Below are 25380 nucleotides of genomic sequence, written 5' to 3' on the forward strand. Positions count from 1 at the left end.
TAAAGGGCCTTTCAGCATTATGTGTGTTGCTTCATTCCCACAAGGACCAAACATGCATGATTTGTTTTAACAACCGCAACAAACTCAGTGAGAAAAACAGATGCTTTCAATAAAATGCATCACAATAGGGCTGAAATATCTGACCTTATGATTTTTGATATTCTGCGATATATTTAGCAATAGAAATCTAATGATTTGAATAGCTCCATTTGGAATTTTTTTATTCATTTAGATCGATTGGGATGATTAAGTATTTTTCTATGAAAGGTGTTTACATAGAGTATAACAACTTACAAGCATATATACTGTAAATACAATGGAATAAAGTATAACAGTTCAATAAACAGTGCTTTACGGTTCTGGAGAGATCAATAGTATTTAGGTACAGAAAAGAAACAATCAAGCGTAAAATAACATGGTCATTGTGATATAAATGCTCAAATGATGTATTGGTCAGCCTTAAATTATCTTTTTGTTTGTTTAAATGAGCTGTGACAGGATGTTTAGCATTTTTAATCAGCATGATCAGAATATTCCATAATTCATATCACTGGGGAAATGTACTTATATATGACAATATAAGTGTTTGATCATAATGTTAGAAAGATCTAAGATAATGTTTAGATCTAATTCTACTTATTTGAAGCAAAATATATATTTTTTTTTAATCCACACTTGAAGAGGAAAACCTTGAATCCCTTTATAATATTGTCACATGGCTTTCTGACCTATCTAAATGTAAAACTTTTAATAGCCTGATCAAACTTCTTATCTTTTAATATTCATATCCACTTGGACTCAGCTGATGAGATATTTCATCACATCTCTGGCTCTCAGAGCCCAATATATTAATCTCTGATGACTATTTTGACTTTTTTTCTTTTCTTTTCTTCAGATAGTATTACTGCTACTGCTCAGATGAAAATTTATAACCATTTCAAAAAAAATTGTCAAAAGTTTAGCTTGGACCTCTTGGACCTCTAGTTGCTGTGGATTGTCCTGTCTCTACAGATTTGGTAAGTGAGCGACCAGTGCTCTTTGTTTATTCAGTTTGTTCGTATCGAACTAACTATTGCTCCGAGTGTAAACATGTTAGCACCACAACTAAACTATTACAGTCGTGTAGGATTTTCACTGCATTTTGTGACCGGAATAACACACGCGGCTTACCTGCCGAGTGCATCTAAGTTACAGAGAAATACAGAGTTAAATTTTTTCTCTCATTCGCCATGCGGTATCAAACATTGCATGAAAAATACACTCTTAGAGCAGTTCCTCGAATCAAATATCTTGTTTGTCACGAGGGGCACGAATGAATTCCCTGAAAGAAAGTGCCAAACTGCAGCTAAAGTCCACCATTTAATAACTTGGCAAATAATTCGATTACAGATGTCCATGTAAACACAGTCACTTTCTCCCCTGTGTGTGTATGTGTGTGTGTTTTGACTCTGAAACTCAGCGCATGGTCAAATAGACACTCCCACACCATCCCTCTTTTGCTCCTCCGACACTTCCCCCTAAACAGAGCTGGACATGCCCACTTTTCTGGCTTTTTCCAAAGTAGAGGTGTGAAAACACCCTGCTGAAATGAGGGGGTTTCATGGCCCTTTAACTGAATATGCCTGGTCTAACTGGGTCAGTATTAGGGTTTAGAATTGTTTGGGATTATTTATCGGTGCTATATCGATATTTTTAAAATGGTACTGGTGCCAAAACGATGTCTGAATCAATACTTTGAGCCACAAAATTATGGTAGATGACTCTATAAAAACTTTTGAATAATGTATGTAAAAATATACATTTTAATCATTTTAATTAATAAAAGCACTGCTGGAAGAGTGTTGTTTTAAAGGAATTTGATACTGCACGCCGAAAGGAAAGAAAAAACTCAGCATTTCATGACTTGGTTGTCTGTGGTCCTTTAATCAAACGTCGCTGTTTAAATGATAGACTTTAAATCAGAGTATTGTCTTAAAAATGTTTAGTTTAAGCAAATTTGATGAATGCAATCATGTGTGTGGATGAATCTGAAGGGAGTCGCTCACCAGATGCGCCACACTACACGCGTTGCCTTCAATATCTCGCTACGCAACAAGAACAATTGCCTAACATCGACAATGGTGCCTGTATCCCTTAAAGATGTTTAGAATTAAATGTTTAGAAATGGTGTGACACAACATGTACATATGTGTCTTTGATGTACCCCTTTATGCTTCTTATGTCCTTGTTGCAGCACCAGTGGCACGGATATTAGGCACTGAAATTCATATGCTGATCGGTCTGGTGCATATCAGTTACACAGGTCCCGGTGTCATATTGGTACTGGGTTTTGGTACCCAACCCAAGTCAGTATAACACATTTTGAACCCATCAACATTAATTGAGTTCTTAACATCATTTGTGCGGAAGGAATGTGATATTTATTAGGTTAGAAATGTTTGTCTTTTACGTCTGTGAAAGAGTCAGATCATGCGGTTTAAAATATTGAAATGTTCACACAGTCACAGGCCATAAAGTTTACTTTATACCGTCACAGTTTTCTCAAAGATTAAACTCAAAGATTTACTCACACTTCACTTGTTTCAGTACTATAGATATTATTAAATTATATTCTTTTTGTGTTTATTTATAAAAAAGAAAACTCATAAATGTTTGAAACAACTGAAGGGTGTAATGAAAATGGTGGGTAATTTTTGTGTGAACTATCTCTTTAAAAATGCATGCAGATAATAAACTTACTCCATTATGATTAAACTCTATATTAAACTATGATCCCAACATTGCATATCCTGTGATGTGACTATTGCTGATGCACACATTGCGATATCGATGCTGAAACGATATAATGTGCAGCCCTGACTTGAATATAGTTTAGTTGTCTTTACTTTTTTTCTGTCCTTGGCCAAAAATTGCTCTCACATTGTTAGTGTTGTGTAAGCATTATGAAAACCAATACATAAACACATTTAAACATATTAGATTGTTGTGTTCTATGATATGCTGTAATAAATTTAAACGTCATTGTTTTTCTTATTATTTACCATGTATAGACATTACATGAAACATTACATCATGAAAAGTTCTGGAAAAGTCTTGGAAAAGTCATGGAATTTTAGTAGTAAAAATGTGGATGAACCCTGCTTTTATGACACACTATATGAAATAAAAAAAAATCTGTTTTAAGTTTAAAACGTCCAAATCCAGGACAAAATTGTGTAGTTTGAACCTGACAATAACGGTTTGGAATGACATGCACAAACACGATTGGTTTATTTGCCAAAATCCAATCTCTGTAACAAAAATATGCTAATTTAATTGAAACAAATTTAGATTTAACACCACTTGCTTGATGTTCCGTGACACGATGTGCTAGTGTAACTCTACAACAGAGATAAAGACTGCAGTTTTCATCAGAAAAGACAGTGTATCTCTTTTTGTTTACTGTTCCATTAATGAAGCGCAGAACACTGATATGCGTATTGGATATGATGTGCAATTAAAGCATTCTTTGTAATATCACAGTCGGAGGAAATTAGATTATTATCAGCGCTGACAACAGTCATCAAATCGGTGTAGATGATTAACATTCCCATCAGCTTGTCGAAACAAATGAAATGGATCCTTACAGCATAGATATGAGGTTGAAAATGCGAGCTCCATCAATATCACATTCTGAAGCATCAACCTTGCTCAGCTCTTCATGGTCACACACCTCCACAAAACCCTCCAGGCGAAAACAACCCACCCAAACATGTTAAATATGCACTCAACTGTCATGAACAGGAAACGTATGCCCTTAGTATATGCAGCTGATTGTCAAGGGAATACACTCACAAAGCTAGACGTGTCCAGTTTCTTTCTTCTGGCCAAGTCAGTGATGTTTTCTCCATTGTAGTTAATGCTTTCCATGCAGCCTTTGAAATTTCTTCTTCCTCCTATGACTGGCTTTCCGGAATACGGCATTCCTCCAAAAGTCAGCTAAATGGAGCAATAAGACATGAGACAGATAAAAATAGACAAAGCATTACAATAAAGCATTACACCCTAAGAACAATGCATAAAGGGAGAGGGGTAAGACGTGTCGGCGGTTGAGCGGAGTCACCTCCTTAATCTACTAAACTGTGTTAAATGTTTCCGTGTTAGAAATGCATATGAGACAAGTGATAAGCCATGTTTATGCTAAAAATGCGTTTTGTATGTCAGAGTGAATTTTCCACATGTCGGATAAAATGAGTTTTGTGTCAAAGCAAATGAATGCAGGTCTTCGCTGTTATATGTGATATACATTTATCATGCATGGTGGTGGACTGCCAGAGTAAAGTGTCATAAAAATTAGTCAGTTAAAGATTAGAGACTAATTCGGTCACGCTTTGCTTCAAAGTAACTATTCTGGGAAAATAAATAAACAAATTGATAGAATAAACAAATCTCAGAGTGCAAGTTATAGACAGTGTGTTGCAAAAATGTTTCAAAAAGTATGGTTTCAAGCATCAAAATATATCTGTCAGCCAATGCACAAACCTAAAGCAAGAGCATTTCTTATACTGTTGTACAAAATGTATTATAATTGTAATTTTTACCATTATCTTTCCATTTTTATTTATGTGCATTTATTTTATTATTATTGTTATTTTTATTTACTATTATTTTTAATGTCTTAAATACTTTTATCTTTTTTAATAAACATTTTTTTCTCACTTTGTATATAATGTATATGGGGCGACGCGGTGGCACAGTAGGTAGTGCTGTCGCCTCACAGCAAAAGGGTCGGTGCTCGAGCCTTGGCTGGGTCAGTTGGCTTTTCTGTGTGTAGTTGCATGTTCTCCCTGTGTTCGCTTGGGTTTCCTCCGGGTGCTCCGTTATCCTACCCCAGTCTAAAGACATGCTGTACAGGTGATTTGGGTAAGCTAAATTGCCAGTGAGTGTGAATACATGTGTATGGATGTTTCCCAGAGATGGGTTGCAGCTGGAAGGGCATCTGCTGCGTAAAACCTGTGCTGGATAAGTTGGCGGTTCATTCCGCTGCGGCGACCATAAGACTAACAAAAAAGGGACTAAGCCGAAAAGGAATGAATGAATGAATAATGTATATGTACCTGTTTACTTAAGTATTTTACTGATCTATTCTTGTTTTTTGTATGTGTTTTATAATTGCTTTGGCAATACTATGCAAGTCATGCCAATACATTTAATTTGAATTTCAATTACGTACACACTACCTGCCAAATGTTTGGGGTCAGTAAGATTTCTGAATGTTTTAAAATAAGCTTATCCTGCTCATTTATTTAATAAAAAATACAGTAAAAATTGTAAAATTGTGAAATGTTATTGCACTATAAAATAACTCTTTAAAAGTAGTTTATAATTTAATTTAATAATTTATTCAATTGATTTTAATGATGAATTTTCTGCTTTATTACTTCAGAGTCACATGATCTTTCAAAGGTCACTCTAATATTAGTTATCATTGCTATTTTTATCATATTTATTATTATTGATAATAATAAGTAATAAAAGCAATAATGACCGGATTAATCATTTTATTTGAAACTACATGCAATAAATAATAAATAAAAATGTATTTTTTTTTTTTACATTTAATAAATGTTAAAAAAAAAACTGACCCCAAACTTTTGACCGGTAGCGTGAATAAGAATTATCTATAACATTTATCATCTTATATAATATAAGATGATGTCTCCTAAATTACATTTTATTCATTGACTTACAGATGGCACACACCAAACCGTCAATTAGTATTTCTATAGAGCCTAAAAATAAGCAAGAAATGTCAGTTACAAGAAGTGTTTAAGGAGATATTAAAATACAGCATCACTGCACAGACCAAAATATTTTTAATTGCAGTTTTAATTTTTCATGCTTTGCTACTAATCTTAAAACTATTCGGTTTTGCCTATTCGTTAGCCAGAATTTTAAATAATCTAAAAAAGTGCACTGTGCTTTTTAAAATAAGCTCGCAGTTTGTTTTTATATAAATATTGTTTTTTTTTTATTCTGTAAATAAATGCAGTATATCATGTTGAATGACAACAGAAAGTTTTTTCAAGTATTACATTTTTTACTTGGATTCATATTTGCCATATAAAAACTTTTTTATGTATAAAAAATCCTTTTTTGTGTTCAGTTTATTTTGAAGCTAATGCTGGTTCATGAAAATGTAAATGTGAAGCAAAGCAAGACTTCATAATTGACGATTCACTGCATTGCTAAACAATTATTTATTTAATGCACATTATTCAGTAGATTTTGTTAAGTGTTATGTTATGCTATATAATTATATGTTATTTTTTTATTTTGAAATGTACATCATTCAGATATTCACCCATGACTTACGTTTCTTCTTATTTTTATTTTTATTTTGCCAATGTTTACATTCAGCAGACAGTACACTTTTTAATTCAATTGTATTAAGATGGCAAATTATGATTTAGAGTTTATTATTAATTAATTAATTAATTAATTAATTAATTAATTAATTAATTAATTAATTAATTAATTAATTAATTAATTAATTAATTAATTAATTAATTAATTAATTAATTAATTAATTAATTAATTAATTAATTAATTAATTAATTAATTAATTAATTAATTAATGTATGTATGTATGTATGTATGTATGTATGTATGTATATTTTTTTATTTATTATTAATTATTATTATTGTTATTATTTTTATGATCATCATCATCTTAATTATTACCACTGGGAAATAAAAAGAGGCACATTTTGCCCAAAACAAAACTGCATATGCATAAAAAAAGAGCTTTAAAAATTATGTGATGCATATACTATAAACACACAATCTGCTGTTTCAGCTGCAAAATCTTCAACTTGTGACAACTGAGTAAAATTACACAGATTTTGTTAAATAAGAATATATCTAGCTATTGAAATATGCTTATTAAGCACTATTATTCATGCAATGTCAAACTGAGCGCCAGAAAGGAGCACTAGAGCTTTCAGCACAACAGTCGATAAACGCAATTGTTTGTAAATGCTTTCTGTGCTCTGGCAGAAAACGACTCGCCACTTTGGATCTGTTCTCGGCTCAATTAATCAGACACTTTCACTTTAATTGGGGTCAATTTGTCTCAGACCAACTGAGCTGTAACCAGCCCTGTAGCATCCAGTGGCTCCAGGAGTGTCTGAGCTCAATTGAATAGACAAGCATTCGCTTTCCAGCCATTTTCTTTACTTCACCAAAATCAATTTCCAATACATTTCCCCTCATTTCGTTTGATTGCATTAATATCCTGCTACACATCATTAGAATGGATTAACCTGGTGGACTGCAGGTGCTCTGTGGTAAAAAAAATGACAAGGGACACAAATCTCCCTGCAAACAAAGTTTATGGCAGAGTGAACCTTACTAGGATAAAACGTCTAGGTGTGACAACACAGCTTTATTGACGGCTGCAGTTTGATTGGAGACCTATACAGAAATCCTTCAAGGATTTGGAGATTATTACAGACCTTCTATTTTGAGACTGTTAGCAGCCTGTGTAGGATTGAAATAAGATCTAGTGTAAAACTGGACTTATCGTGCTGAAAATTGTGCTTACACCTGCATATGTTGTGTTAATGATGCAGGAGTTCTTTTTTTTCTCCAAATCAGGCTTTTTGGCTAATTTGAATGGATCAGGACATAAATTTAAACCTTTGATTAACACTGTAAAAAATCTGTAAATTAACAGTTTGTGCATTGTTTAAGTTTTTTCTCATATTTTTTCAAGGGTGTTTTCAGTTTTTTACGGTTATGAATTACATTATGGGTCCCTGATCTCTGCTTTGTCGACTTTTGATGTTGAATTGTTTACTCAGTTTAATAGTGACTTTTATTGAATGTTAGTAGGTTTAAACAGTATTTTGTATTAAAAATTATATTTTTTGTTGAATAATTTACAATACTAACTCAGACAATATATTAGTTCAAACTATTCAAAATGTCAATTAATATATATATATATATATATACATATATATTATTTTATTTTATTTATTTATTTATTTATTTTTTCAAAATTTCAACTCCATAAATTGTTGGAAGAAAGATCAAGGTCTCATAATGCAATTCAAAAGCAAAAAAAAAAAAAAAAAATGGAAAAAATTAATTACAAAATACAGAAAACTATTCATTTATAGATAATTTCTAAAGTGTGTGTTTTTATGAAAAAAATAAAATAAAATAAAATGAAAAAAAAAATAAAATTAATAAAGTAAAATTGAATTAAATTAAAAATAATAATAATAATATATATATTCAGTCAAATCAAGTCAGGCAAGATTTTCACTGAATAGTATTTCCACTCAAAGACAGTTGGTTTCCATTATGTATTTTCCTTTAATTGCTGAGATTAAAAAAAATTATAATAATAATAAAAATAAAAATAAATTAAAAACTATTGTGAAATGACTGTATTTCAGCTAAAACATTTTTTTCTTGCACTTCTTTTGTTTAAGTATTGGCCTTATGTTTGTTTTAATGTTTAGACAAATCCGAATAAGTACAGTTTATCCTAATCATCCAATTAAAGCAAGTGTATGCACTCTGCCTCATAATACATTGTGTGCCTTCTTGAGCACCAGCAGATGAGTTTGCATGTTAAAGACTTTTTTCTTCAAGAAATAATGTGCAAAACCATTGTAGTTACAAAACAAATTTGCCAAGTTATGTTGAATTAAATAACATAATACCACAAAACCAGCGCTACTATACATATTTGAAACTATTGGAAATAGGAATATAGAAATCTTGCACTGTCATATCATCCATGTAGCTATATCTTTTTGAAATTAATAATTTCTAAGGAAGATACAGAACAAGAACGGATTTTGGAGCATTACGTCCTGAACTGTAGCATCCCATAATGCACCTGCTTGTTAAATGAAGTTCAGAGCAATAAATCATTCAGTTTCTCAGTCGTACCTCATAGTCCAGGTCAAGGTGGTCAAACTCCCCGTTGGTGCGGAAGTGCTGAGTGTGCTGATCAAGGGTGAAATTGACATTTCTCCTGTAGCGCTCAATTACTACAGAATGCCAATGATGATCGTCCAGCAGACTGCCGCTGGTCACTGATGTATGGCCCAGGATGGAGCCGTGCTGATTGCTTCCTGCAGTTTATTAGACATAGGAGACGATCATTAATATCAGACACACCATATCTTCACCTTCATTGCAAAATGCGTATTGATGGGAAGAACATCTGAGAATGTCTTTGTCGAAGATATGAAATGTTTATGTCCCGATGATACACATGATAATGGCTTTTGTGTTTTACAGTCTATCAGTACTTCTTGTCCCTCCGGCTAGGTTTTCCTGCAATGCGGGTCTATGATATTAAATTAATAATTTGTGCAAAAAATGAATGTCCTGTTTTTGGCGAGTCATGCTGTTTCGAAGTTCTTTATTCTGTGCAATATTCTATGGAAATTAATGGAAATCAGAGATTTTGTTTTTTAACAAACTCACCTAAACTACTGTATAAGGAGAAAAAATGATAATATAATAATTAAAATATTCTTTTTGTGGGTTCTACAGACAGAAGTAAACAGAATAAATAAGATGGTAAGATTATATTGAGCTAATAACATGCCAAAACAATCTGAATTTGAAGTGTGTTAATTTGAATTACTGACAATTGTAATTAAATAAATCAGATTTTTTTTATCAGGGTAAAAATGCTTTGAATTTGACTTTCCATTTCCTAATTTTACATTAGGCTATAAGTAGGTAAAAAATAAAATGAATTTTACCTGTTTCCAGACTCCCCCAAAGCCCTCACCCATGTAATTCGCACCCTTTAATTTATCTATAACCATGAATCAATTTCGGTGATCCTTTACTCTTTCCTGTTGACCCCATACCTACTTTATGCTAAATCTGATTTCCACGATCAGAGTTTTTGGTTTTGAATTTTAGGATATTTGAATTTGATGGTCTGAATTTCTTCATCTTGAAAAAAATACGTCTATAAAAAATTCAGCCTTAAAATATTCAGTAAAAATTTCAGATGTTCAATATTTAAGTTAAAAAATTCAAATTAAGAAATTCTAATTCAAAACAATATAAATATAACGCATATAAAAACTTAGATTTATTAAATTACAATTATCAATAATTCAAATTAACACATGTTAAATTCAAATTTGTTTTGGCATATTATTGGCTCCATAATATTATAGATATTTATTTATTGTTTGGCTTTTTGTTGTTGCTGAAAACAGTCGCTTGTGCTCACAAAGGATGTGTTTATTTAATTATTAAATCATAAAGTAATACAGTGGGAAATTACTTAAATTCTAACTATTTGATTATATTTTAAAATGTAATTATAAAAGGCATTTGTCTGAAACAGAAACACCTGTAACAACAATATTTGACTTATTAAATGTTTAAAACAAAGTAAGGAAAAAAAAAATGTACAAAAGCAGGCACATCACTTTAATTGGGTGCTCAGCCAAACAGCAAAAAATGCAATATATATATTTATTCATTCATTTTCTTGTTGGCTTAGTCCCTTTATTAATCCAGGGTTGCCACAGCGGTATGAACCGCCAATTTTTCCAGCAAGTTTTTATGCAGCAGATTCAAACCAGCGACCCAGCGACCTTCTTGCTGTGAGGCAACAGCAGTACCTACTGTGCCACTGCCTCGCCTATATATATATATATATATATATATATATATATATATATATATATATATATATATATATATATATATATATATATATATATATATATATATATATATATATATATATATATATATATATATATATATATATATATATATATATATATATTCAAAAAAGGAAACTCTGAAGTTCCAAAAATACAAATTTATTAAATTAAAAAAGGTTGACACAAAGTGTGTGACGTTTTGAGCACATGGCTCTTCCTCAGACAGTGTTCATCAGACATGTTTTTGTGTATATATTTTCGTTTTGAATATCTAAGTTGTATAATTAATAAATGTGTTTTTTTTTTTTCATTTTATCTTGTTGTGAGATAACATGTTATCCGAAAGTGTACAAAAGGAACAACTTACTGTGATAACCACTGTGATGAAGAGCCGTGTGCTCAAAACATTATACGTTTTTGTCAGCCTTTTTTAATTTAATAAATCTGCATTTTTGGAGCTTTGGTGTTGCCTCCTTTTTGAATATATAAAACAAAGCAAAGCAAATGTAGCCTAAAAATTTATTAAAATAGAATAATAAATTAAAAATAATAAAATAAAATAAATTAAAAAGTAAAAAAGTACAGTAAAGTATTGGAAAGTAAAGTAAAGCACGTAAGAGTTCTGCATTCCTGTGGCTGTACTGCTAACTCAACCAGATTTTTTGTGGCATGGGAATCATTTCCGAATAAATTGTGGTATTGGACGGTAACTCTGTGTTATTTGAAGGGGAGTGGGCGGGCTAACAATATAGCATTCCCAAGTCCCAACATTATTTCGGAACAGCATATCTGTGAATTCCTCATTCCTATTGAAGCACCGGTACAGCCAGTGCTCACGATTGTAACACATGCTGAATGCATGACCGGTGCTTTCTGCACGTGCATTTTATTCACACAGTCTGTGCGCGCATCATGTGCATGATGGTCCTCAGAGTGGGCTTTACCAACATGGAAGAGCAAAGCGAAGATGCGCTGTGCTTCAGCTTGCATTAGAAAATAGTCACTTTACTGTCAGGAAACCCACATCAGGCAAGTCTGATGTATGGGAGTCTTTTTAATGCGTCAGAGATGCAAATATATTAAAAAGTTTTACCCTTTAGCATTCACAAGACTGGAAATTTCAGGTTTAAGGCGGCACTCGTGTCTCATCACAAAATTTAGCCTACATTCCTTGGACAACCTACAGTTTTATCTGTTATCTCTCTCTTTTGGTAGTATCCAATTTAAACGTGAGATTTCGGAAAACCAGATCTAAATTTAGCAGGAACAGTCGGGACAGGTTGAAGATTATTTTAAGCAGTCAGCAGGTGAACAAAGGCAGAATATACAGCGGTAGCGTCGGGTGCGGAATAAAACCTTGCGGGATCGGGACTAAAAAAATAAGTCCCACCCGACCGCTACTACACAAGTGCTGACAAATTTACTGGCCTTGTGTTTGTGTAATATCTGTGTGAATGGTTTTCATTTTAACATTAAGCAGAGCTTCTCCAAAACACCTTTTCTTTTTTACTATATTGATATTGTTGTGTTGTAAACATACCCTCATACAGTCATATAACTTGGGTACTGTAAATATCCCTTTAAATGTCAATGATTCATCTAAATCTTAAAATCTGTTAAGGTGAAACAACATACATCTTTATTAACATTTAACAGAAGCATCATGACCAGTTTTTGTTTGTTCTTTAGCAAAATATCGATTTCATTTAGTCTCTTTTCAACGCGCTATGGTTGTGAGTGTGACCATATCGGACTCAAATATGAAGGCAAGCGTAGCGGAAGTGACGATTTTGGTCCTCATGGATAACTAGATAGAGCTTAATTAGCTGGTTCAGGTGTGTTTAGTTGAGGTTAAAGCTAAATCTGCAGGACATTGGCCCTGGCCAGATTCAATGTAACTTAAATTCAACAAACAGACCATCAAAATAAAGTGTGACAGAAAAAAAAATAAAAAATTATGTATAATTTGTATTTTTTTATATATATATATATATATATATATATATATATATATATATATTTTTTTTTTTTTTATATATATATATATAGAGAGAAAGGAACAAAAAGGTTCTATGGACTTATAATATTCTCCATGGAACCATTGATGCCAATAAAGCAGCTTTATTTTTAAGAGTGTGCAGTAGATGTCAGGTCTGAGTTTTACCGAGGTTTATCTGCAGCAGAAGTCGGCCTCTTCTCAACTCCAAGGTGATGTAGTCTCCCTGTTGACCCTCTCCGTGCAGAATCACCCCTTCACTCTCAGATGTTTTAAACTTCAGGGCTATCACGTCCTTCAGAATCTTCATCTTCTTCATTTTGAAGCGGTAAGAGATCACCCCCTGCCCATCAAAATTAATCACATCTGCCCCTGTTGACGTGAGAGAAGAAGACAGGAGGAAGAGAAGGGATTAGCGCCTCTGAGGTGACGGAGTGTCGTGCTCGTTTTTGGCTAAATGATTGCTTGAGTGACTGTTCTATAGATTGCTTGGACCCAAAAAAAAAAGCATGGTGAAGTTCACAGATAAACTGCGGCTGGGATCAGGTGATAAACTACAGTGAGGAGGCAGAAAATTGCAGCCGGCTATTACCTGCTGACAAAGCCTTTCTGCTTATTGCGTGGTGGAGGAGGATTTTTGATCCCTGTCAGGGCTTGAAATGATGCGCACCGGAAGTTATGAATGTAAATTCTGTCGGTTTCATCTCCTGCACTGACACCGCATAACCTTTGGATATATTACACAAGCTCACAGTTTTCCTGATGGCACTTGATTGCTTTTGCGGACTGTCTTTATATCATTCAGAAGCTGTGTGAAATCTGCGATCGGCATGAGCGGGTAATTATGGAGAGCAAACTAGGAAGAGAAAAATACAGAAGCCACCGTGTTCCCCTCTACCAGTAAGACTGAAGTGTCGTGTTTATTCTCTTGCTTTATAAGGGAGAGATTGATTTGGTTTGATCTAGGCTTCATTAAAATGGAAATGATGATTTTGGTTTTGTGGTTGGTGGCTGCATTATATTTTACATTAAAAAAACTTTGGAATGGAAGTAATAAAATAAAAATCTATTTAAAAAATAGATGTAATTATTTATTAAAATAGCATGTCTTCTTGAGAAACGCAATACGTAGCAAAATACTTAGTTACAATAAGTGACTTCATAGTATATATATAAAAAGAATAAGAGATAAATTAAACGTGTTCTTTTATTAAATTATCGAATAATAGTCCATGTGAAATCCAAATTTAAAATGTTTATTTTGCAAATTATTCTTCTGTGAATTATTGTCAATATTGGCTACAATAATTTTCCGCCAACAGTCAAACTATGCGAACACCTTTTTGACTGCGTACTTGTCTATCTGTGCCTACTTGAGTGAAACATGTGTTTTTCTTAACGTATGAATTGTCTTTCACGTATTTATTGTCTTTTATGTATTGCTGTCAACATAGCTAATAGTATATTGTTTTATTTTTTTGGAGTATGTTGTTGTATTTTGCTCTGTCTGGAGCCAGCACTTAAGCTTTACACTCATCATAGTACAAGTGCTGCTGATGATGTGACAATAAAAGTGATCTGATTTGATTTGATTTAGGTGAACAATTAATTCGTACAATAATTTTTTTTCAGTTTTGGTAATCTTCGATCGAAGTCAGACTATTTGTTTAGAAACGACGGTCCTTTTCTGATCAGTTTAACAGCTTCAGCCACAATATTATTAACCACACCCCTCAATGATCCACAAAAAACAAAAGCCCCTACCCCTACTCCATATTTGGTCCCATTTTATATTAAGTGTGTGTGTGTGTGTGTGTGTGTGTGTGTGTGTGTGTGTGTGTGTGTGTGTGTGTGTGTATATATATATATATATATATATATATATATATATATACATATATATATATATATATATATATATATATATATATATATATATATATATATATATATATATATATATATATATACATACAATTTACTTCATGTGTTCATATTGTATTATAAAACCCTTCTGGTGGTCTTGATGTGGGATACAAGTAAGTCACAACTTCTTCCATCATCATATATTACAGGAAAGCCTATAAATGCTTTCATACATGTGATCTGAATGACGCAAGAGGCAATCTCTCTGTGATTGTTACACATTTAGGATTAATCTACCAGTAAAAAAAAATATTAATCAGCGGGTCACATGGGTTCCGAAATGTGTGTTGTGATCCGTACAAATCACGGATCAACCGTGATCCCTTACACCCATACTGCATACTGGTGGTGGATGAGGAGATTTCCCCAAAAAAATGTGTAAAGTGCTTTGAGTGTCCAGAAAAGCACGTAAGGAATTATTAATATTATTATTTTTATTATTTTGGTTATTATTATTATTATTTTTATCATTTTTATTTTTATTTTTTCAGTGTAAGTAAGGCCACTTAACAATACAATATTCAGTCGGAAGTAACATCAACATACTTAAATAAAAGTTTCAGCCACTTCCTGTTCATGCAGACTTTAAAATAAGATAAGCATAAAAATTTAAGGCAGCAAATAATTGTTTACAGTGTTGTTAAAATACATTTTGTAGTATATATATATATATATATATATATATATATATATATATATATATATATATATATATATATATATATATATATATATATATATATATATATATATATATATATATATATATGCATACCAGAGCATTTCACATAAATCACTATAATGCTAAAATATATGTTTTTATTTAAAAAAAACCTTTATATTATTAAAAAAAAATGTGATTATGACAAAAAGCAAAAACAAAACAATGTAATAATTAGGCTAATCCACATAACAAAATTATTTATAACTAGCAGTTCAGAAAACAAGCACAATGGATACACAGTGTTTTCAAGTCAGCCAGCGTATATGATATTTCTTTCCATTATATAAATGGATCGTTCATCCGTTGTATGCATTCCTGAGGCATGTAAAACCAATTTGCATTTATCAGCTTCAATTACCAGTGTAAATTGTGAAATGATGCAACAACTTCAATTGTTTAACATGAACAAATACGGCGAGAATGTGTGTTTAGTGTAATCTGTCATGTACAAAACCACTAAGGAATGCCTGTAGTGTGGAACGTCATCTGTGATTGCACGTGCACGTGTGTGTGTGTGCGCATTTGTGTCTGGAGTACTGTCTGCATATGGAATTAATTCAATTCTCTCCATGCACCCTGCTGAGGACTGATTACTACACTAATGCATGAGTATGTGCGCTGTGTCTGGCCAGTTGCTCTACCACTCTTCTTTTCTCTCTCCCTCTCCCTCCATTGGCAATCCCCTTCACCTCCATCACAAATGCATTCATCCGTTCTCGCCCGATCAACAAGGTCAGAGCGCTGCATTCATTCTCATTCTGTGCTTCATCTCTAGTGCAGGTCTTGCTTATCTAACTCTTATTCTTTGCCTCTATGCTTCCTGAGAAGGGCTATCTCTATTCCTTTACTGCACATCTTATTTATTTTCACTCAACAGTCAGTGCATTTCCGTGTTTGAAGAGAAAGTGACTGATGGAAAAAGGGGGACCAAAAATTGTTTTGTACTTTCTAATATTTCTTTGTTTTGGAACATGGTGACTGCTAATTATTTAAGGATGGAAAATAGCTCACTGGGTGGGATTAGATGGTGACTACTTTGGTCTAGCTGGTCAATATTAGCTCTTTTTCTGCCGTTTGAGAGCTGGTTTGGAGATGCAATCTAGTTCCGAATTGGTTATTTGCCGTTTGACACCCAAAGTGATGGCTTTGAACCAAGAAAAGTGCAATGTGTCAGTTATTTTGACATACAAATGTATTCATAGAGCTTTGACATGACATGCAATGTTTTCGAAATGCTTATGGATCATTTCCTGCACATTTCAGGACCGATGTTGTCTGTGGAGGATGAGGGAGCTCTCAAATTTAAAATATATTAATTTGCGTTCCAAAGAAGATGATAAAGTCTATTTTTGGATGAACTCTTTAATTTGTGCTGAAAAGAGTTGATCTGTATTTTCTGGATCAGATTCAGCCTCGTATTGTAAGTTATGGTATAACCTTTTCATCACACAGTTGAGGTATTCAGCCAATCACAATAAACTGTACACTGCCTGACAAAAGTCTTGTCGTCAATCCCAGTTGTAGAAGCAACAAATGATAACTTCACTTAGTTGATCATTTGGAAAAGTTACAGAAGGTAGATTTTTCATGATCAATCATCTGTTGAATCCAAATCATCACAAATACTGCAGAAGACCTATTGGATTCATTCTTTTTTCCACTGCATGATGACTTTATATTCTATACTGTACATTATTTTTGTTTAGTCACAAGACTTTTGCCAAAGCAATGTCCGACCTTACTGTCCTAATTAAATAATTAAAAATCAAGGCATGATCATATTTTATTTTAGTAAAAGAGATGTAATCTAGAGGCCTTTGCCTTTCATATACTGTAAGCTACTTCCTACAAAAAAAATAAAAATCAACTAGAAGTCAAGTTATTATTTGTTGTTTCGAAAACTTGGATAGGCAACGACTTTTGTCAGGTAGTGTATTGCTTGCCAATCACGGAACACAGAGCTTTTCAAATGGATGAGCTTTGTAAACATTTTGTAAGAGTTTCAAAAAGGCAGAGCAAGAAGAGCAGTAATACTGTATGGTATGTGGAAAAAAAAGGCTTTTTTGTTTAGTTTTTACCCATAAAATGCACAAACAAATTACATTACACTAATTACACAATATAATGTTATTTTAGTAACTTTTTAATCTTTTAAGCAAGTTTAGGATGGTCATTATTTTAAGATTTCAGTTGAATAAAGCCGGCCAGTACCAACCGTAAACAAGTTAAGATTGTCATTAAGCTGGTATAAATGATCATTAGCTTGTTTAGAATTATGCTCGTAGCCAGCCTATTGGAAAGGGTGGTTCTTTTCTCTTAAAAAGTGAACTTTTTGCAGTTATACGCATCATTTTCTATTTAATTATGAGATAAAAATACTGCATTTTAGTGATATTTTAAGCACTAAGCATTGCAGGATTAACTTGTTGAATGGTGACCACACTTTTTGATGTAACAAAAATATTTTCTTACAGTTTTGTCGGAGTGCTTACAATAATATATATAATATATAAACTGTAAGTTATCACAGTGTTTATATAATGTTATAAGATTAGCATTTTTGTATTGTAAAGAAATATAAAAAAGAATTATTCTTAAAATACAGATTTATTGTTATGAATTATTAAAAAAAATTAGGAAACTGTTAAAACTTGTTAACTTGTGCCTTCTTCTATTAGTTATTTTCACTATTTATGATGGCACAGTAAAAACAAAAAGGACTGAAAAGCTTATGTAGGGGCCAAGTTCTGAACTACAGGCCTGAGAATTGTTATTTAATTTGACATTAGCTAGTGTAAGCCTATTTTTAATTGGCCATTAACAATCGTAAACTAGATTGGGCTTATTAGTAGCTGACCTTGTGTTAAAATGGTTTTAGCCTGTTTACTGTTTGTTGGTTTTTTTCCGCAGGTCAACATGAACCAGCTAATCACCAGTTTATAACAGAAGGAAACAAGCTACCATGTTCCCAAACAACTACCAATTTAATCAAGATTTTCCAGCAGGCTGAAAATGCTTTTCTTATTTATTTATTCCTCCCTACCCTCTCATAAACAACCGTTTGGAGAAGCAGCACGTCTTTATCGGCATCAGTGATCACCAGCACGATCTACATGACGGAGGAATATGAGCGTTTTCACCAGCACGGAGCAAATGTGGATGAGACGCTTTCTGACAGGAAAATCAGTGCAGCCAAACCCCCCTCGGCTCCTCACGAGGCGGAAAACAGCTTGAGGAATGATACGTATCTAAAGCTACCAGGCTTCATTCATACTTGTCATAAACACAAACATTCAGAAGAGTCAGGCGTCAGGTTTATTTATGCTATCAATATTTCAACAGCGGTATAAAAACAGAAAAAAATGTCTACTATGCTTCAGTTTTATCCATCTCTGGGATATTATTTGTAATTTTTCCCCCCTTGAATAAACAAACTAGCAATTGTTGGAGCGAAATTTATTATTTAAGATGGTTCTTCTGGTCTGGGGTTAAATGACAGATGATTACATCACTGTAATGAGAGAACTGAGTGTGATAGTTTTTAAACCAATTTGTGGGGGTGCTAATTGAAAATTGTTATCAAGATCAATTTGGCAACACTTAATGTAATGAAAGTGATGAATTCGTCAAGGCTACATTCCAGAAAACAGAGCTTGTTGATAGTTCTTAGATGTCATTTTCGTTTCTTGCTGGTGAAATTACAATGTAATAAAAGGTTAGATTGAAATATAAATGAAAAAAGAATACCAATGCACTGAAGCGTGTGGAACAATAATCTAATTAATTCATAGATGTGGCCTAGGGTGTGCTCACATTTATAAATATTTTTGACCCCACTGGAAGCAGGTACAGGCACTCATTTGCTTTTTAATACCACGATTTGCAGTGACCGATACTTTTCAAACAAATGAAAATCTTGCAAAGCTGTCTTAGTGAAATTATTAAATAAAAAAGCTTATCCTTAAACCGTAACATCAGTTGACAAGTACATTTTATCAGTAAATTCATGTATCCTAAAATTTCCACGGAAATTATTTGTTTTTTAAAGCTGTACCAGATTAACGTTACAACCTAAAATTTGGAAACTAGTAGCTACTAATTTCCATTGTATTATTATTATGTCAATGGCAACCAGTTTCAAATATTATTCAAAATATCATGTTTAATAGGGCTGCACGATTCTGGCTAAAATGAGAATCACATTTTTTTTTGCTTATTATAGGCAATTATTATTGTTATTTCTCAAGCATATGGTAAAACAATAATAATAATAATAATAGGCCTATGTGTAGGTCTACTGTTGGTTAAAATGCTACATTTTGTATACACTTGGAATGGTGGACTTAAACAGACTTTGTCCTGGAGATTAATTCACAGTGAAGTGATGACATTAATTTTTCACTTTCACCGAGTGCGGTTCATGTCATGGCTGCTGTCACTTTGAGAAATAAAAAAAACAACATAAAAGCAATCATACCTCACATGTTGCTCCCAAACGATCGCTCTGAACAACTAAAAAACTGAACATTATTTACAACTTTATTACCTGTTATACACAGCCTATGCAGGTTCTTTTCACTAAAGTATCATTGGCGGGCACACGCACATCCTCCTAATAGTAATCAAATCAAAAACGTACCTCTATATACATTTCTGGAGCGCTGCAAATACATGCTAAGAGCTACGATTTTTTCATGTTTTTGTTTTTGCAAATCCACCAGAGATCTGTGTATGCTTTATTTTTAGATCTCAATTTTTTCTTGCGAGTGCCATTGTGCCATTACTGTTCTTGCATAAATCCACCAGAAGCCGTTGTCCACTGACTGACTGACTGACTATATGACTGACTGACTGACTGACCGATCCCCACACCTTCCTCCTTCCCTAAACCCAACCAAAAGTGTTTTCAAAAGCACCGATTGATCCACTTACCCACTTCCCTAAACCGAATCGACAATTTTAAAAAGCAATCGAGAAAAAGAAAGCTCTTACCAGATTTTTACCACACCTTGTTAATTACTTGTTTTTTTTTAATGTTTTTTTTTTTTTTTTTGGATTCTGCTCTTGTCTTTCCCTGCTTTCTGGAATTGTTCTTCACCGGAAAACTCTGTAATCATGAACAACTCCTCTCTGCATCTCAAGTCCACCAATATACACGGCGAGCTAACTGGACAAACTGGTAACAGTGGGAAAGTTATCCATACATAAGAATGCGGTCAGCTAGTAAGTGCAAAAAGGAACAACGTCATACCACCCTGTTAGCATTCGTTTAAAAGACGAATTGCAGCTATACATACTTTTGGCTACATAATGTGCGATCTCCAGAAATGTATATAGGACTATGGTTTCAGAATGAGCCTATTTTTATACAAATCAGCATCAGCGCATGTGTGATTTTGCGGGCCCAAATATGTTACATTATATGTATTATAAAATATGAACATTTTTGGGTGAATTATACCTTAAAATACAGTATGTGACACTTTAACACAATTTTAAGGTGTCCATGTTGCTGAGTGTTTGAAAGAACAGCTAATGATTAGCAAGTTTACATTTTTTGGTGACTTATCCCTTTAAGTGAAATGACACACACTGTAAAAAATAATGGGTTCCACACAATTCCTTCATGTTGTCCTAATACAAATCAAGTTAACTTATTTGTTTTTACAAATTTAAGTGGATTGAACATAAAACAACTAAGTTGTCCCAAAAAAACAAGGAATTGTGTTGATTCAGATAGTTTTAAGTAGTCTGAACAAGCAGCAAATATATATTTTTGAGTGCATTATAGTTAAAAAATTAAGCTGTCATTCTGAAGACCAGGACTTGCATTTTTTAACTATATATTTAAGCAAAAACATTCATTCATTCATTCATTCATTCATTCATTCATTCATTCATTCATTCATTTATTCATTATCCTTCAGCTTATTCTCTATTCCCCTATTTATCAGGGGTCGCAATAGCGGAAAGAACCGCCAACTTATCCAGCATATGTTTTACACTGTGGATGCTTTTCCAGCCGCAACACAGTACTGGGAAACACCCATACAGTTTCACATTCACATACTCATACACTATGACCAATTTTGTTTATCCAAATCACCTATACTGCATGTCTTTGGGCTTTGAGGGAAATCGAAGCACCTGGAGGAAACTCATGCAAATACGGAGAAAACATGCAAACTCCACAAAGAAATGCCAACCGATCGAGCCGGGACTCAAACCAGTGACCTTCTTGCTGTGGAGAGACAGTGCTAACCACTGAGCCACCCTGCCGCAAAGCAAAAACATCACATTTAAAAAAGATAATCTGGATTTTGCTTGAACAGCAGGGTGGCCTGTACTGTAGTGGATTTGCATGGGACGGATAGCTGACCTTGACTTTCAAGAAAAAAGTAGAGTCAGCCAATTTGCCTTAATTGTACCAGGATCTTCCTGAATATATACTGCCATTCTGCATTGCATATTAATCACTCTAGTGATGCGAAAAGCTTCCAGCCACATTCCCTCCGCAGGAAAAAGACACTTCCAACAGATAAAACTATCCATTTTATACAGAGTTAGCAAATGTTCCAGCTACAACAAAAGATCAGGATACATCAAAAAAAATAAATAAATGAATGCACAGATATTGAGGCCTCAGTATCAAATGAATAATCGGCCTTCAGTATATGTGAAATGTGAACTTACAGTACGGGCAGCCGTAGATCTCGAACCTGAGGCCAATTCGTCCCTCTTCACTCCAGTCTAAAGGAATGATGCGCAAATAACGGGCCACAACCGGGTTTTGCAGGTCATGCCGAACCACACTCTCTGTATTGGAGTTCCCTGCAAATGCCTGCAAAACAGAAACGACACTTTAATTTACAACAGAGCTACAATTTGTACAAATAAAACAAATTAAATTCACCTAAACAATCCACATCTGAAATAAATGTGCAAATAAAAGCATAAAGATGACAGTATGCCATAAGTATGGCAACATGATATTTGTGTTCGTTTCCCTGTTTTCCACTGTTTCTGTGGCGCGATTTCTGACAGACTGGCGTTTATTGTGAGTAGTTGCTGAATGCAAATAAAAAAATCAATAAAAGCAAAGGATCAACTTATGTCAGATCCACAAAAAATCTGAAACATCACCTCCAGTAAGTTATGATGATATTCACAACTCAAAAACGTTTATATCAAATTAGTTTTTTGCAAATCGATCAAATGTATGTGCTGCCAAATGGCAGCACTGCACAATAGTGAAATGCTCAATATTGCAATAAGTTAGCTAGCTAGTAAGTTCAGCCATGATCTTTTAAGTTGTAACAATATCAGCATGAATGATAGTGATATATTGTTGATTATATGTTACTGGGATTTGCATTATGGGTAAAATATTTTAATGACAATACTTTTTATTAGCTCTAAATACTAGGAACAGTGTATTGGTGAGAACCACCCTGTTCTATGGTAAGTGAAAGAAGAAAAAAACAGAACTGGCTCTTCCTGCAGATGAAAGTGTGGATGAGATGGGTTTTAGTCACCATGAGAATGATGCAGATTGGACATTTGATAAGAGCAGTTATGCAGACAGTTTAGGTAAGTTAGCTGAGAGGCAGATAAGACAGGTGAATTAGTATATTCACCTTATTGTCCGCCGACGAGCGGGCGCTGCCATTTGAATCTTTTTGGCTTGAGACTTCCGGTCTCATTCTCTTCCATTCATTTTTTTGACGTTAAAAACTGCTCGTTACGCTGCTTGATGTTGCAATTTGATATTTTCTTATTATATTATTCTACTTGATCTGTATAGTCATGCAAACATTTGTTTGTAGAGCAAGTAGTTTGACCGTTTTCTGCCGTTTATTATTCCTAGTCATTTCTCCTATAGGCGACTGAATCGGAAGTTCTAAGACAATCGCGAAAACAGGCGAACTTCCGCATTTTAGATTAAGGTCAATAGAATGGTACATAAACATGACTAGTAGCTACATTAATCTGATGCATCTGGATATATTAGACTTGTATTAGATTTGTTATATTATTTATCGAGGGAATCCTTTATACCTCCTGTATGATGTATACATCATAATACAATATCAGGTTTGATTTCAATAGTATTCAGCAAAAAAGAATGGAATAAATAAAAGCTGTTGGAATATCAGTTGTTGTAAGGTATGTACAGTTAAAGTCAGAATTATTAGCCCCTCTGTTTACTTTTTTCCCCAATTTCTGTTTAACGTAGAGAGGATTTTTTTAACACATTTCTAAACATAATAGTTTTATTAACTCATTTCTAATCACTTTTTTATTTTATCTTTGCCATAATGATAGTAAATAATATTTTAGATATTTTTCAAGACACTTCTGTACAGCTTAAAGTGATCAAACACTTCTTAATTTTTTTTTATTGCCACAGAACACTGAAAATTGATTATTTAATCTTGTGTGAACAGTATGTTTCTCAAAATAAAATATACTGTGTTCAAAGGAGAAAAAAGTTGTCGTTTTTACCCAAAGATTAAAAAAAAAATAAAGTATTTTAGATTTTTTATACAAGGTAATAATACAATCAGAATCTTACACCGGCACATGCCTATAGATCTACTGTAGTTTTTTTTTTTCCCCCTAGATTTTCAGGAAACCCTCCACTATCCTATCTCAGCAGCTGTAATCACTAGACAAAAAAAAAAAAAAACATTCGACATGTAGGTGGAATGAAGCTGCACGGCTCTGTTGCTTCTCTTGACCTACACGACTCCTCATGTCATGCAGAGCAAAAAATTGATGCGGTCGCCCATTGAATGGTGAAAAACTTCAGTTGGTGAACTGACCATGTGGGATTGGTGATAAGCAGCTCAAGGCCACCAAACTAGACTGATGCGGATTACAGTATTTGCCCCCTTCCTCTAAAGAAACCACCATTATGGCCTTCATTGTAGAGCTGGGGATTTGTTGTCAATACTGGAGGCTCCATACAGGGCAGTGACTGTAATGTGTGAAGGGCTGATTACTGTGCTCTGTAGTGGCCGACTGGGGAGCTTTCACTTCATTTTTCATTGTGGAGAGAGAAAACTGAGCTGTTGTGATTTTGCAGGTGACAGTGCTTTATGGGTGGACCTCCTGGGCACCATGAGGTAGGCAATTATATAGAAAAGGAGTTATCAGAATTAGGTCCACCAGGAGGCGTCACAGAAACAAAACAAAGCAAAACAAACAAATATTTTACAATAAAGTGTAAGTATAGTTTGAAAATAGGATGTGTGGGATGGGCGTTATTATATAATAATAATAATAATAATAATAATAATAATAATAATAATAATAATAATAAAAATCACAACATAATGTTTTATATCATTCACTATCGATAATTATTGAATATTTTTTTACAATTTATTTAGGAATATTAGTATTTTTATTTATTTATTTTTATTTATTCATTTTAATTTACCAACATTACTAAGGCAAATAAATTTTATAGGAAAAAAACTAAAAAGGTTTACAAAAATATCTTGTCTCTTATGCCTTAATAAAGTAAATATAAGTGTAAAAGAGACTATTAAATTTGAAAAATAAAAAATAGTAAAAATAGTACAAGTGTAATTGCTGAACAATTAAAGTAAACTTTAAGGGTAGATTAACATCTGTAAGGTGTCAATAATAATGATACATTAAATCTCAAAATCTGTAAACAAAACAATTGCTAATAATCAAATTTGAACTTTCAAGTAAAGCAGGGGTGTCCAAACTCGGTCCTGGAAGGCCGGTGTCCTGCATACTTTAGCTCCAACTTCCTTCAACACACCTGCCTGGAAGTTTCTAGTGTACCTAGAAAGAGCTTGTTAGGCTGGTTCAGGTGTGTTCAATTGGGGTTGGAACTAAAATATGCAAGACACCGGGCCTCCAGGACAGAGTTTGGACACCCCTGAAGTAAAGGAACCAATCATCATTATTCAAATACATATTGCAACATTACAAATTGTGAAGTTCATTAATGACTACATTATCCCTTATGCTGAACAATCTTTCAGATG

General features: G+C 33.3%; 1 protein-coding gene across 5 annotated transcripts in view; it reads right to left on the reverse strand.

Moving 5' to 3' along the window:
• cntnap2a (contactin associated protein 2a) overlaps positions 1-25380 on the reverse strand; it is a 760628-nt gene that overhangs the window by 394063 nt on the left and 341185 nt on the right. For all 5 annotated transcript variants that reach the window (XR_012399148.1, XR_012399149.1, XM_009297353.4 and 2 more), the window contains 4 exon segments: positions 22046-22193; positions 12871-13074; positions 8950-9134; positions 3835-3978 (listed from right to left, as the gene is read on the reverse strand). Coding sequence is in view for 3 of the 5 variants with exons in the window: in XM_009297353.4 (XP_009295628.1) it covers positions 3835-3978; positions 8950-9134; positions 12871-13074; positions 22046-22193 (681 nt within the window). In the remaining 2 variants the exon portion in view is untranslated.

Source organism: Danio rerio, chromosome 24 (genome assembly GCF_049306965.1).
Source record: "Danio rerio strain Tuebingen ecotype United States chromosome 24, GRCz12tu, whole genome shotgun sequence".
Lineage (NCBI taxonomy): Eukaryota > Metazoa > Chordata > Actinopteri > Cypriniformes > Danionidae > Danio > Danio rerio.